Raw genomic sequence first — 15,218 nt, 5'->3', positions numbered from 1 at the left:
ACGGATGTTTAAAGCAGCAGACTTTAACATGCTGATAAACCTGGCTAAACCCACTGACCTCAGGTAATAACTTACAGCCAGAGAACATGGGTCACGAGTCCACTCGTGCTCTCTTGTTTAGATTAGAAAAGAATCGGCGTGTCTCATGAGGAACAGACAGCTGAACAGACACAGGCTGCCCTGGTTCTACAGCCAGTGTGGATCAGTCATGCAGGCCCACACACACACGGCATGTCAGCCTCTCAAGGTTACAGAAATAGGTGATAAGAGCGGGAGGACTTGGAGTTAATGAGATTGAATTTGGGCAGCTTTTGATAAGCAGTTCACACAACAGTAGCATTTTATAATTCACACCTGAAGGATCCTACAGGCTCAGATGGGGTACCTTAACTCTATTGCTGACACAAGAACCCTCAGGATAAAACTATTATTTTATACATGTGAATATTTATTTTGAAATGTTTTTTTTCCCAGGAGAGTTGATAAAGTATATAGAGGTTAAAATAATAATAAAAAAAAAACACTTTCAATTAAAAATTGTGAAACTATTTTTTTACTGTTTTCTGTGTAGAAAGGAATCGGCATGAGCCCTCTCACGTCGATCAACCAACACGAGATAGCGCGAGCAGTGATAAAAATGTGCTGCTGTCAGGTGTCGTCTTTCTCGAAGACCTTTTTCATGCGTCACGTTGCCAGAAGAATTCGTCTCGCGCACTATATAAATGGGTGTTCGCTGCACAAGCAGTTTACTTTCCCAGGACGCACAGTTGCGCATGCTGCAGAGCTTGTCGACTTTCCTACACTAGGAACATGTTGCGAGTCAGGTGTCTGAGAGGAGGAAGCCGGGGGGCGGAAGCAGCCCATCTGATTGGGGCGATGGTTAGTACATGTTTCATATTAAAACATTCTTACAATTGTTGCATTGCTGTGTCGAACAACAAAATTGAAACCTGAAACAACAAAACTGAAACCGTCCTGAACAAGCTGTCATGTGAAATACAGAGATCCTAAACCTCCATTAAAAACATCCTTTGAAAATGTTATCTTGTAATTGTAAGCGAGGCAGGAGTGTCATCTCAGACTGACAGCACACAGCTGCATGAGACAGCTGCACGGTTACTCTGAACGTGCCAAGTATGCTGACACTGCATTATTGCTCCAGCTGCAAAATCATTTTTTAGCTGCAAATATCAATCTGAATTTGGATCAAGAATTTGATTTGTGGTCCATCTTAATTTCACCCTGAAACAAATTCTGTTGCTTTTGACTTTAAGGATTGGAGAGACTTTTTTTCTAGTCTTGTAATGACATTCATTCGTCGGTTTTTTTTTGTTCTCGAATGTAGTAACTTTTGGTTTACTTCGTGCGCTGCGTAATACTGTTCAGTCTGTCTTCAGTTTGTTTCGTGCTCTTCATGGCAGATTGGTCGAGCGGTGTCCCAGTGGGCACAAAAGGCATTCCAGAGCACGAGCTCCGCTGCTGCTGTGCACCCTCGAGCCGTAGAGGAGCCTATTGTTACTGAGCCCGTATCCGAGGACTGCCCTGTCTGCTCCTACAATGAGTGGGACCCGCTGGAGGAGGTTATTGTCGGACGCGCCGAGAACGCTCGTGTCCCTCCATTTACAGTAGAGGTCAAGGTACAGCAGTAATGGCACTTAAAAAAATTACTATTTAAATATTTAATAATGTGATTTTTCAGCGAGCGTATCCTTTATATAGTTTAGAACGAATGTGTTTAGGCTATTTATTATTATTAATAATAAGGTATCTAAATGCAGGTCATACGCATGTTCCAAATCACACATACATGTTAATGTAATAATTCACATGATAATGCAAACCAATTTATTATGACTGACCATTAATGAACAAGCTCTGAACATTGATATTCAGAATTCAAAATGAATTAACTAATTTGAACCTATTTTCAAACTGTTTGTAATGGGAGCCTAATTGTAAAGCGGTACCTTTTAAGTATTATACTTAGGCTCCATGGTTAAATGACAACTTTCATGCTTAATTCCAAAGGCCAACACTTATGAGAAGTACTGGCCATTCTACCAGCGGAATGGTGGCCAGACATTCCCCAAAGAGCACCTGACGAAAGCTATTGCTGAAATAGAGGAAATGTGCAATATTCTGCATCATGAAGGCATTATTGTGACAAGACCAGAACCGATTGACTGGTCTGTTGAATACAGAACTCCGGACTTCACATCCACAGGTGAGTGGCCAAGATTATTACAGTGTGCAAACATTAAAAGAACATTAAGCAAATACACACATTTACAAAGACATTCGTGGAATTTGGTGATGTTTACAAATAAAAATAAAAGTAACACTAATAATTACATTGTTCAGTATAAAATGTAAAACATCTGTGTGTGCTTGTGTGTGCCGGGGGTGTGGGGGGGTGGATGTGTATCCACGGGTATGTGCGTCATAGGCATGTATGCAGCCATGCCAAGAGACATCCTGTTGGTGGTTGGGAATGAGATCATTGAGGCACCAATGGCATGGAGAGCGCGGTTCTTTGAGTACCGAGCTTATAGACCCCTCATTAAGGAATACTTCAGGAGGGGAGCCAAGTGGACCACTGCTCCCAAACCCACCATGGCTGATCAGTTATACGATCAGGTGGGCTCTCTCACTCACTCTCATACTGTCACTCTGTAGTTATATGATCAGGTGGGCTCTCTCACTCACTCTCATACTTTCACTCTGTAGTTATATGATCAGGTGGGCTCTCTCACTCACTCTCATACTCTCACTCTGTAGTTATACGATCAGGTGGGCTCTGTCACTCTCACTTTACAGTCAAACGATTAGGTGGGCTCTCTCACTCATTCTCATACTCTCACCCTGTAATTATACGATCAGGTGGGCTCTGTCGCTCTCACTCTAGTTATATGATCAGGTAGCCTCTCTTTCTAACTCTCACTCCACTTTTACAATCAGATGGGCTCTCTCATTCTCACTTTTCCTCTCATACATATCATTATCTCTCACTTTTTCACTCTAGTTCTCACAAGGACATATTCACAGATGCAATGCATCTGTGCACATATGCACACACATACACAGACATTTATAAATCTATGAATGCTCTCCTTCTGCAATTTATCACACATTGATCATCAGGCTATAAAAATGAAAGTAAATAAGAATTATATCTGATCAGTTCTCCCTCGAGTGGCAATGAATGGTACCTATTGCCCTTACAGTATGTGTGTGTGTGTGTGTGTGTGTGTGTGTGTGTGTGTGTGTGTGAAGGATTACCCAATTCGCTCGGTTGAGGACAGGCATAAGCTGGCTGCAGAGGGAAAGTTTGTTACCACAGAGTATGAGCCATGTTTTGATGCTGCTGATTTTATCAGAGCTGGAAGAGACCTGTTTGTGCAGAGGAGCCAGGTGACACATGTGTACACACACACACAGACCTAAACAGATGCACATACAGACAAATGCATGCACATGTACACACACTTAAACCTACATCTACTAATCTAAATGTAGTCAAAATCACTTCATACTAGGGCTGAACGATTTTGGAAAATAATCTAATTGCAATTTTTTATCTATAAATTGCGATTGCGATTTTAAATCGCGATTTTTTCCCATTGTTCCACTTCAGGAAACTCTGTTTCGGCATTTTTTATACAGCTCAGATACAGGGTTGCGGGAGGGGGGGGGGGGTGTAAACAGATGCGGTCTTTGCATAGAGGCGTTGCTAGGCAATTGCCTTGGGCCCCTCCCACTGTAGGGCCCCCTTGTCTAGCTAAAGCCAGGTTCACACTACACGACTTTTCAGTCATCAGGTTTTTGTGCCGTTCGCACTACACGACTGGTTGTGCTGTAATCGCAAGTCTTTCAGTTGTTGTGGCTTTCACACTACATGACTGATCGGTGACGTGGGCTCACGAATTACACGACTGGGGAATCGCCGACTCATCTGGCTGCCGTCCAAAAACACGAGAACACGAAAATGAAACACTCGCGAGAACCAGCAACACCACGAAGAAAATAAAAACAACGTACATGTACTCCACATTTTCGTTATTATTATTATTTTTTTACCGTTTAACCACCCCATAGTCCCAAATTGCCAGAATTATTTCATCTCTCCGTTGCAGTGAACATAGATATAGTCAATCGCACTATTTCTCCAGTGCTGTCACAATAACTTAAACACAGTCTTGTAGTAAAGTTGTATGAAGCTAGACGCTGCTGTTGACTCACAGTCGCCGACTGGGCTATATATGAAATATGCTAGATATTAAACATGCTAGATATCTGCCGGTCGTCTGCGACCAGTCGGCGAGCGTCTTTCAGCAGTTCACACTACACGACTGAGCGAGCGCCGAATGATCCCCGATTTGCGTCCGACCACAGTTTCTGTCGGCGATCTACAAAAACAGTCGGCGACTGAAAAACCATCCTAAAATCTTGTAGTGTGAACCTGAACTTATTTCTCGCATATTAATGTTGATGGGCCCCCTAGCTAAATTCGCCTTGAGCCTCCAAATTGCTAAGTCCGCCACTGGGTGTAAAATGGACTAAATTTAAGTATTATTATTATATCGTGATCGATCGATCGCCATGTGGTTGGCGCCAGAGCGAACTACTAATTTTTTAGTCTAAGATGCTCAATGCGTGAGAGTTGGCAGCCCTGCAGGTATAGCAACATGGCTAAAATATGTGCGTGAGGGCATTTGGTAGCGCATATCCAGTGTGTTTAACAAAGCCATGAAGCCGGGCTTGTTCACTATATTAACGGGCATCATGTCTTTCACTATGAACTCCGTTACTGCCCCAGTTATTTCAGCGTGCCGCTTCGAATTACATCCATAAGGAGTTACACTTTCAAACGGTTCGGTCAGTGAACCCTCGGTGCTGGACCGCGGTCAAGCTATTCGCGCTTTCGCGATTCATCCGTGCTTTAAATCTTATTGCGCCTATATGTGTGATTTTACGGTATTTCGCTGCTCACCGCATACTAAAAAGCTGTATAAGCGCAGAGAAACACTTTGGCGTATTTGAAGATGCAGCACTGGTCGTTGGCATTTTAGCCTTACAAATATCATACGAGGCTTTGTGGTGTTTTTTTAATGCTGAAGGTTTGTAGTGTTACCTCGCGTCGTAGCAATAGTAGCAAGGCATGTTTTGCAGGGTACCTGACGTTGAGCAGCATCTTTTTAAAAGCCAAAGTCATTTCACACAACTTATGTGCTGCCCCTCTTTGGTATTAGACTTTCAGTTGTGTCAGCTTCTGTCGAGCCTGAAGCCATTGTGCAACAAGTTAAAGTGCGCTGTGTTAACTTCACTTCTCCAACTCCCTGCCTCCTGCTCGGGTTTGCTCCATTCGTCCTCGGCTCGGCTCGCTCCCAAGTCACGTGACCAGTTTAAATCGCAGCCTGTGCGATTAGACAATCGCGTTTTTAAAAATCGCGAAATTATCGCAAATGCAATTAATCGTTCAGCCCTACTTCATACATGTAGTCAGAACAGCACATTCGAACACACTTCACTTCTTACGAATAGTACCAAGAATATAAACTCGAAATTGGTCCTATGATAATGAAAACAAAGCAATCAAACTTATATTTTCACAATTATAACTATACTGTTTTCAACTGGAAACAATAATGGAAAAGTACAAACATCTTGGTATATTTATGATTCATATATGGGTGGCAGATTAATGTCCTGTTAATTTGTACAGTTGTGCAGACTCCATGATGAGTTTATGGAACTGTTGATAAACACTGCACTCTTCCTCAGACAGTCAGAAAGATACCTTTTCTTTAGAGGTCCAACATGTGTGTCTATGTTTAAGTGTGTGTTGTGTGGGTTAGTGGAGGAATATGATTTTCTGTGTATGCAGGTCACAAATTTCATGGGTATAGAATGGATGCGTCGCCACCTTGCTCCCACCTATAAAGTTCACATTATCTCTTTCAAAGACCCTAATCCAATGCACATCGATGCCACCTTCAACATCATTGGACCAGGCTTGGTCCTGTCAAACCCAGACCGGCCGTGCCGACAGGTATGCATCCCTCCACAAAATACTCAGCTAGTCCACTCTCTAGGAAACCATTTCAACCAGGACCCTCTGTTCTGGTAAGGTAGGCTGGATGCAAGTGCAGTCTGTAGTGTGGTTTATTAGCAAAACTACAAACACTACAGAAAGTAGCAAACACAACTACATTGAATTGAGGAGATATATTCACTAGCAATAAAGACATAAAATGGCAAGATAATAAAACAGCATATAAACTAAGAGTACTTACAATAATCAACAATACAAGAGACTAAACACTTAATTACACTGACTAAAACACACCTGAATGCAATGATGAGGGAGTGGAGAACAAGGGAGGTATATGAAGACCGATACAACCAGGAATTTCACAATAAAGGCACGCAAAAGTAAACCAGAGCAAACACATGGAGAACAAAAATACAGAATGACAGGAGGGGTGTTAACTCCTGGAGAACGTAACTGTGACACTCACTAGTTTAAATCTAAATCATTGTTCAGTGTATGCAAATATGACCTGTGACAGATAATATATGTCAGGGTGTCTGTCTTATACATCTTATACATCTTTTTTCTTTTTGCAGATTGAGATGTTTAAGAAAGCTGGCTGGACAGTGGTGAAACCTCCAACACCTTTAATTCCAGATGGTGAATTTTAATGATTTCTAGATTTGTGTTTTCTATTTCAAATTTCTGCAATGTTTTGTAGTGGATGTGTATATATACACCATATTGATATATATAATGATATATAAGTGTAAAACTGTGTTGTATAAAGCGATGTATAAATGTCAGTGGTTTGAATGATTTGTAAAAGTCAGTGTTTGTAATGATGTCAAGAGACTGTGTGTAGTGATGTGTAAGATTGTTTGTATTTGTAATGATGTGAGAGACTCTGTGTGTAGTGATGTGTAAGATTATTTGTGTTTTGGCTGTCTCAGATCATCCACTCTGGATGTCTTCCAAGTGGTTGTCCATGAACGTCCTGATGCTGGATGAGAAACGTGTTATGGTGGATGCCAATGAGACTACCATTCAGAAAATGTTTGAAAATCTTGGTGAGTAACATGACTTAGCAATAAAAATATTTTGGAATAGTTTTATATAGTCTTATATTAGAAAATAAAGCTATTCTAAAATATGTAATATAAAATAATAAAATATATTGTTTTTATATTCAGTCATGGATTTGAATATATTTGTGTGCTGGAAAATTGTCTTTCCATTGCATATATATTTGAAGATGTGTGAGTCTTTAAGAGTGTGTTTGAGCAGATTTGTTCTGATGTGTTTTGTGTGTGTGTGGGTACGATTCTACCAGGTATTAAGACGATTAAGGTGAACATTCGTCATGCCAATTCCCTGGGAGGAGGATTCCACTGCTGGACCACAGATGTCCGTCGTCGTGGGTCTCTGCAGTCCTACTTCCACTAGCCTGTCAGAAACATGCAGTTCTTATTGAGCTTCACTTTACTCAGCAATTACGATTATCAATGAGTTCATCAATTAATAATAATTAAAACTGCTCTGTGATGCTCGTCCCGCACAGAGTGCATGATTTTTAATTTTACCGTACTGTGCATGTCCGAGCTTCTGCAGATGTAATGAGATAGCAACAGTAACAGCAGAGACACTGATCTCAATAATGACTGCATTTCTGGCTGGCTACTGAGTCACATCTATTGAAGGAATGACCACTGTGCCATCCCATAATTCCCAGGGAAGTAGGCAGGAATCTGCTTTCAACACCACTAAGATAACAAACATGGCCAGGAAACCAAAAGTTACTACTTTCTTTTAACTGGAAAAAAAATTCCATCTGTTTTTCATGATTGATACTACTATGGATTTTGTACTTTTTTTTTTTTTTTTTTATTACAAAAAACAGTTCTTTACTGTGGATGGGTCATTACATATTTCTTTTATAAAATGGATATTTTATAACATGTATCAAAATTTACCATATATATATATATATATATATATATATATATATATATATATATATATATATATATATATATATATATATATATATATATATATATGGTAAATAACTTTTTCATTGTTCCAATCAATTAAGCTCTTTCTGGGATTGAGGTGAAGGAAGGTGTTGGGATTCAGCATCTTCTTCCCTTGCTGCTGTTGTCTTCCTCAATAACAGATCTGACTTGCTGTGGCCATCTCTGTGATGCCTTGCTGCTTTTTTGGTTTGCATGCATGTATTTGGGATTGTGGGAACATTTTAGCTGCTTTGAGCCCTGTGTAAATGTAAGTGTGCAAGTGTAGGTGTGTAAATATAGGTGCTGAGGGTTGTAGGGTGAACAGAAGTGTGTAGCATGATCAGTGTGTAAATGTGTGCCAGGTCAAAACCAGTGAATTTAAACAAATAAATAATTATCTGAAGGCTCAACTCTTTGCATTATGTGAAATTATTACTATATTTACTGTAGGGGAAAAACATGGGTAAAAATGTAACTGAAATCCATTTGTCAAAGTGTATCTCAGCACACACCCTCTCTTTAATTGATATTATATATACAGTTGTTGTCACGTTGAGGACCCCAGCCCCTCCCCTTTGGGCGTGTGTATACGTGGTCCATGTGCTTTGTCTGCGTCTGTGGAACTCTGTGATGAAGGCTATGTCGTGTGATAATGTGTATCACCTGTGAATCGTCTCGTAATCACATGGGGCTAATGTGGTTTGTCTATTTAATGTGCGCTCGCGCAGTGTCCTGTGCTCGTCGTTGTCTAAGGTTTACACGTTGTTGTGTGAATGCGTATATGTTCTTCGTGCGCTGTATGCGCTTATATGTAAATAAACGTAACCGTGACGTCAGTCAGAAGGATTCCCGTGTCTCGTCCTTCGCCCTGCCCGCACGTCACATAACGACGAGCCTACAAGAAACACCGAAAGAATGCCAGGCTATGCCACCCGGCCGAAGAGGTCACAGCGCCCCAGCAAGCGGCATCACCGCACGTCTTCCTCCCCCCCGCGCCGCGAAGCCCCGCCGACTCTGGCGCAGCTCCAGGAAGATCCAGAGTGCGCCTACCTGCTCTGCGTGGCTCGGGAAACGGCTATTCCCGAGTTACAGGAGGAATACCGCCGGACAGCTGTGCGGGTGTGGCTGGAGAAGCGCCCCTCTCCCTCCCAGGAGCTCTCGCCCCTGCGTATGGGTGTCCACGAGCTTGAGGGGGATCCCTCCCCGCTCCACGAGGACACGCCTACGCTGGAACAACTAGAGCAGGACCCAGTGTGTGCGTCCCTGCTGCGTCAGGCTCGGGAGCATGACAACCCCGAGTCTGTGGAGAAGGTCCGCCAGGAGGCGGTGCGGCTGTGGAGGAAATATCCCCCCTCATCCTCCAGGGATCCCTCACCCCTGCAGGTGGGTTCCTTTGTGCTCTGCGGGACGGAGAGGACCCCCGAGAGCGAGTTTGGGGAGGGGGACTCTCCCAGCGAGGAGGAGGAGCAGGCGGACGAGGAGGAGACCTACCCTCCTTCGCTATACGACGCCTCCACTGTAGACTACGATGGAGGGGAGGAGGAAGAGGAGGACTACCCTCCGTCAGAGGACTCCGCCTCCACTGTGGACTACGGTGGAGGGGAGGAGCAGGACGACGAGGAAGAGGGCTACCCTCCGTCACTATGCGACGGTTCCACCGTTGACTACGGTGAAGAGAAGGGGGGAGTCGGAGGAGGACGAATACCTCCCTCCGCCCCTCTCCCACCGTAGAGGAAGGCGGGGAGGAAGAGGAGGAGGACTCCTATACGGAGGACGAGGACAGTCCGCCCCCCTCTGAGTGTTCTGCGGGGACTGTGAAGGGGAGGTGGAGTTCATCCACCGAGCACACCGGAGGAGAGAGCATGGACTGCTCTCGGGGTGGCAGCCCGGAGCAGCCCATGAGTTGGAGCCGGGGCAGCGAGGCGGAGGAGATGGACATGGTAGCGCCCACGGTCGACTCCAGAGGGCGGTCGCGAGGCGAGAGGGGCGCACCAAACGGCCAGCTGGGGGAGGAGCCCGCCAGTCGCGCTGCACCCTGCCCGTTCGGCAGTCGCGCTGCGCCCGGCGCGTTCGGTAGTCGCGCTGCACCCGGCGCGTCCGTCAGCCGTCCTGCACCCGGCGCGTCTGTCAGTCACCCTGCACCGGGCGGAGGCTATGCAGCAAAGGCGGGAGCAGGACCGTTCAGCGCAGCACCTGCAGCTCCCGATCTCTCTCCCCTTATTGCCCTACTCCTGGCGCGCAGCCTGGCGCCTGTGTCTTATGTGTGTGTGCCTGTGTTCGTAAGTCTGCCCGTTTGTGTACCTAACCCCTTTTTACCTCTCGTTCCTCTTTGTGTTAATGTACCTGTGTGTGTATTCGTATCTGTTCTGTTGAATGTGTCTAATGTTTTTTCCCCGGTCTTCCCAGGGAGGGTGTGCTAGGCGATTCGTGACGGACGCTTCGCCAAGGGCAGTCACCTCCCAGACGCAGGACTGAGCCCGTCGGATCCGCCCATCGTCGTGGGTTCGGGGCACTCGGTCCTGTTGGCACCCCAGAACGGGTAGTGCCCTTGGAGGGGGCGTCTGTCACGTTGAGGACCCCGGCCCCTCCCCTTTGGGCGTGTGTATACGTGGTCCACGTGCTTTGTCTGCGTCTGTGGAACTCTGTGGTGAAGGCTATGTCGTGTGATAATGTGTATCACCTGTGAATCGTCTCGTAATCACATGGGGCTAATGTGGTTTGTCTATTTAATGTGCGCTCGCACAGTATCCTGTGCTCGTCGTTGTCTAAGGTTTACACGTTGTTGTGTGAATGCGTATATGTTCTTTGTGCGCTGTATGCGCTTATATGTAAATAAACGTAACCGTGACGTCAGTCAGAAGGATTCCCGTGTCTCGTCCTTCGCCCTGCCCGCACGTCACAGTTGTGCTCAAACGTTTACATACAAGTTTACATTTCTTGGCCTTTTCTCAGAGAATATTAATGATAACACACAAACCTTTTTTCCACTCATGGTTAGTGGTTGGGTGAAGCCATTTATTATCCAACCACTGTGTTTTCTCTTTTTAAATTATAATGACAACCAAAAACATCCAAATGACCCTGATCAATAGTTTACATACCCCAGTTCTTAATTCGGTGTATTGCCCCCTCTAACATCAATGACAGCTTGAAGTCTTTTGTGGTAGTTGTGGATGAGGCTCTTTACTTTCTCAGATGGCAAAGCTGCCCATTCTTCTTGGCAAAAAGCCTCCAGTTCCTGTAAATTCATGGGCTGTCTTGCATGAACTGCATGCTTGAGTTCTCCCCAGAGTGACTCAATGATATTGAGGTCAGGAGACTGAGATGGCCACTCCAGAACCTTCACTTTGTTCTGCTGTAGCCAATGACACATCGACTTGGCCTTGTGTTTTGGATCGTTGTCATGTTGGAACGTCCAAGTGCGTCCCATGCGCAGCTTCCGGGCTGATTAGTGCAAATTTGCTTCCAGTATTTGCTGATAACGTGCTGCATTCATCTTTTCTTCAACTTTGACCAAGTTTCCTGTGCCTTTGTAACTCACACATCCCCAAAACATCAGCGATCCACCTCCATACTTTACAGTAGGAATAGTGTTCCTTTCATCATTAACCTTGTTGACACCTCTCCAAATGTAACGTTTATGGTTGTGGACAAAAAGTTCAATTTTGGTCTCATCACTCCAAATTACATTGTTCCAGAAGTTTTGGGGCTTGTCTCTGTGTTGTTTGGCATATTGTAGACGAGATACTTTGTGGCATTTGCACAGTAATGGCTTTCTTCTGGCCACTCGACCATGCAGCCCATTTTTTTTCAGGTGCCTCCTTACTGTGCATCTTGAAACAGCCACACCGCTAGTTTTCAGAGAGTCCTGGATTTCAGCTGATGTTATTTGTGGGTTTTTCTTTGCATCCCGAACAATTTTCCTGGCAGTTGTGGCCAAGATTTTTGTTGGTCTACCTGACCGTGATTTGGTTTTTACAGAGCCCCTGATTTTCCATTTATTTATCACAGTTTGAACACTGCTGACTGGCATTATCAATTCTTTGGATATCTTTTTATATCCCTTTCCTATTTTATACAGTTCAACTACCTTTTCCCATAGATCCATTGACAATTCTTTTGCGTTCCCCATGACTCACAATCCAGAAACGTCAGTGGCTGGATGAAAGTTGCAAGAGTCTGTCTGGATCCCAGAAACTCACTCAGCTTTTATGCACACACACTGATTACAAGCAAACAGGTCACAGGTGAGGATATTACCTTTAGTAGCCATTCAAACCCATTTGTGTCACCTTCTGTGCATGTTATCAGGCCAAAATCACCAGGGTATGTAAACTTTTGATCAGGGTCATTTGGATGTTTTTGGTTGTCATTGTAATTTAAAAAGAGAAAACACAGTGGTTGGACAATAAATGGCTTCACCCAACCACTAACCATGAGTGGAAAAAAAGGTTTGTGTGTTATCATTAATATTCTCTGAGAAAAGGCCAAGAAAGCAAAAATTCTGCCGAGGTATGTAAACTTTTGAGCACATATACACTATATACACTATATACACTGCTCAAAAAAATAAAGGGAACACTCAAATAACACATCCTAGATCTGAATGAATGAAATATTCTCATTGAATACTTTGTTCTGTACAAAGTTGAATGTGCTGACAACAAAATCACACAAAAATCATCAATGGAAATCAAATTTATTAACCAATGGAGGCCTGGATTTGGAGTCACACACAAAATGTAAAAAAAGTGTAAAAACACACTACAGGCTGATCCAACTTTGATGTAATGTCCTTAAAACAAGTCAAAATGAGGCTCAGTATTGTGTGTGGCCTCCACGTGCCTGTATGACCTCCCTACAACGCCTGGGCATGCTCCTGATGAGGTGGCGGATGGTCTCCTGAGGGATCTCCTCCCAGATCTGGATTAAAGCATCCGCCAACTCCTGGACAGTCTGTGATGCAAAGTGAGGTTGGTGGATGGAGCGAGACATGATGTCCTAGATGTGCTCAATCGGATTCAGGTCTGGGGAACGGGCGGGCCAGTCCATAGCTTCAATGCCTTCATCTTGCAGGAACTGCTGACACACTCCAGCCACATGAGGTCTAGCATTGTCCTGCATTAGGAGAAACCCAGGGCCAACCACACCAGCATATGGTCTCACAAGGGGTCTGAGGATCTCATCTCTGTACCTAATGGCAGGCAGGCTACCTCTGGTGAGCACATGGAGGGCTGTGCGGCCCTCCAAAGAAATGCCACCCCACACCATTACTGACCCACTGACTCACCATTACTGTTGCAGGCAGCAGATTTCTCTCCACGGCGTCTCCAGACTCTGTCACGTCTGTCACATGTGCTCAGTGTGAACCTGCTTTCATCTGTAAAGAGCACAAGGCGCCAGTGGCGAATTTGCCAATCCTAGTGTTCTCTGGCAAATGCCTAGCGTCCTGCACGGTGTTGGGCTGTGAGCACAACCCCCATCTGTGGACGTCGGGCCCTCATACCATCCTCATGGAGTCGGTTTCTAACCGTTTGTGCAGACACATGCACATTTGTGGCCTGCTGGAGGTCATTTTGCAGGGCTCTGGCAGTGCTCCTCCTGTTCCTTCTTGCACAAAGGCGGAGGTAGCGGTCCTGCTGCTGGGTTGTTGCCCTCCTACGGCCTACTCCACATCTCCTGGTGTACTGGCCTGTCTCCTGGTAGCGCCTCCAGCCTCTGGACACTACGCTAACAGACACAGCAAACCTTCTTGCCACAGCTCGTATTGATGTGCCATCCTGGATGAGCTGCACTACCTGAGCCACTTGTGTGGGTTGTAGAGTCCGTCTCATGCTACCACGAGTGTGAAAGGACCACCAACATTCAAAAGTGACCAAAACATCAGCCAGAAAGCATAGGTACTGAGAAGTGGTCTGTGGTCCCCACCTGCAGAACCACTCCTTTATAGGGGGGGGTCTTGCTAATTGCCTCTCATTTCTACCTGTTGTCTATTCCATTTGCACAACAGCAGGTGAAATTGATTCACAATCTGTGTTGCTTCCTAACTGAACAGGTTGGTTTCACAGAAGTGTGGTTGACTTGGAGTTATATTGTGTGGTTTAAGTGCTCCCTTTATTTTTTTGAGCAGTGTATATATATATATATATATATAATATTACATGAGGAATGTTATTGTTAACTATTTAGATCGGGGTTTAGGAAAATCAGCAACATTTCCTTATTTATTTATTTATTTACTTATATATATAGAGAACTGATGCAGGACTTTGTGGATTGGTGCCAGAGGAACTGCTTGCAGATTAACACCAGTAAAACGAAAGAACTGGTAGTGGATTTCCGCAGGGCCAAACACTCTTCTCCTGTACCAGTGAACATCCAGGGAATGGACATTGAGATGGTGAGGTCCTACAAGTACCTGGGTGTTCATCTCAACAACAAGCTGGACTGGACTGACAACACAGCTGCACTTTACCAGAAGGGTCAGAGCAGACTACATCTCCTGAGGAGACTCAGGTCCTTTGGAGTGGAGCGCACGCTCCTGAGAACCTTCTTCGATGCTGTGGTGGCATCAGCCATCTTTTATGGAGTGGTCTGTTGGGGCAGCAGCATCTCCACTGCTGACAGGAGGAGACTGAACAAAATCATTAAGAAGTCCAGCTCTGTCCTGGGGGGCCATCTTGACCCGGTGGAGGTGGTGGGAGACAGGAGGATGAGGACTAAATTCAAGCACATGTTGAAGAACCTGTCCCATCCCATGCACCAATCCCTGTCAGCACTGAGCAACTCCTTCAGTGCCCGGCTGCTGCACCCGCGCTGTGTGAAGGAGAGATATTGCAGGTCCTTCCTTCCAAACGCCGTCAAGACTGTACAACAGCCACTGCTCTCCATAACTCACCTGTACTGTACAACAATCTCCTCACTGTACTTTACTGCTCCTACTGTTCTTACATGTGCAATATCGGAATCTACCATGTGCAATATTTAATATACCATGTGCAATAACCATAACTGTTTACAGCTACATACATTGCATATATATTTATACTCTTTATTTATTTCTCTTGTATACCTGTATCTTATATATGTGTATTTCCTGACACTATTCTCTGCTGCTGTAACAATGCAAATTTACCCGCTGAGGGATTAATAAAGGATTATCTTATCTTATC

The 15,218-nt window shown here is 44.6% G+C and overlaps 1 protein-coding gene across 1 annotated transcript; it reads left to right on the top strand.

Moving 5' to 3' along the window:
- Window positions 1-725: 725 nt before the first annotated feature.
- gatm (glycine amidinotransferase (L-arginine:glycine amidinotransferase)) lies at window positions 726-8,456 on the top strand. The gene is made up of 9 exons (XM_076993751.1): window positions 726-879; window positions 1,422-1,637; window positions 2,029-2,224; window positions 2,447-2,637; window positions 3,274-3,411; window positions 5,885-6,049; window positions 6,628-6,691; window positions 6,985-7,101; window positions 7,365-8,456. Exons 1-9 carry the CDS (start codon window positions 811-813, stop codon window positions 7,475-7,477), a joined length of 1,269 nt encoding a protein of 422 aa, XP_076849866.1. The 5' UTR covers window positions 726-810; the 3' UTR covers window positions 7,478-8,456.
- The last annotated feature ends 6,762 nt before the right edge of the window (window positions 8,457-15,218 follow it).

Source organism: Brachyhypopomus gauderio, chromosome 2, assembly GCF_052324685.1.
Source record: "Brachyhypopomus gauderio isolate BG-103 chromosome 2, BGAUD_0.2, whole genome shotgun sequence".
Lineage (NCBI taxonomy): Eukaryota > Metazoa > Chordata > Actinopteri > Gymnotiformes > Hypopomidae > Brachyhypopomus > Brachyhypopomus gauderio.
The sequence above is the reverse complement of the archived record's forward strand: the minus strand, read 5'-3'. Positions and strand labels throughout refer to the sequence as shown.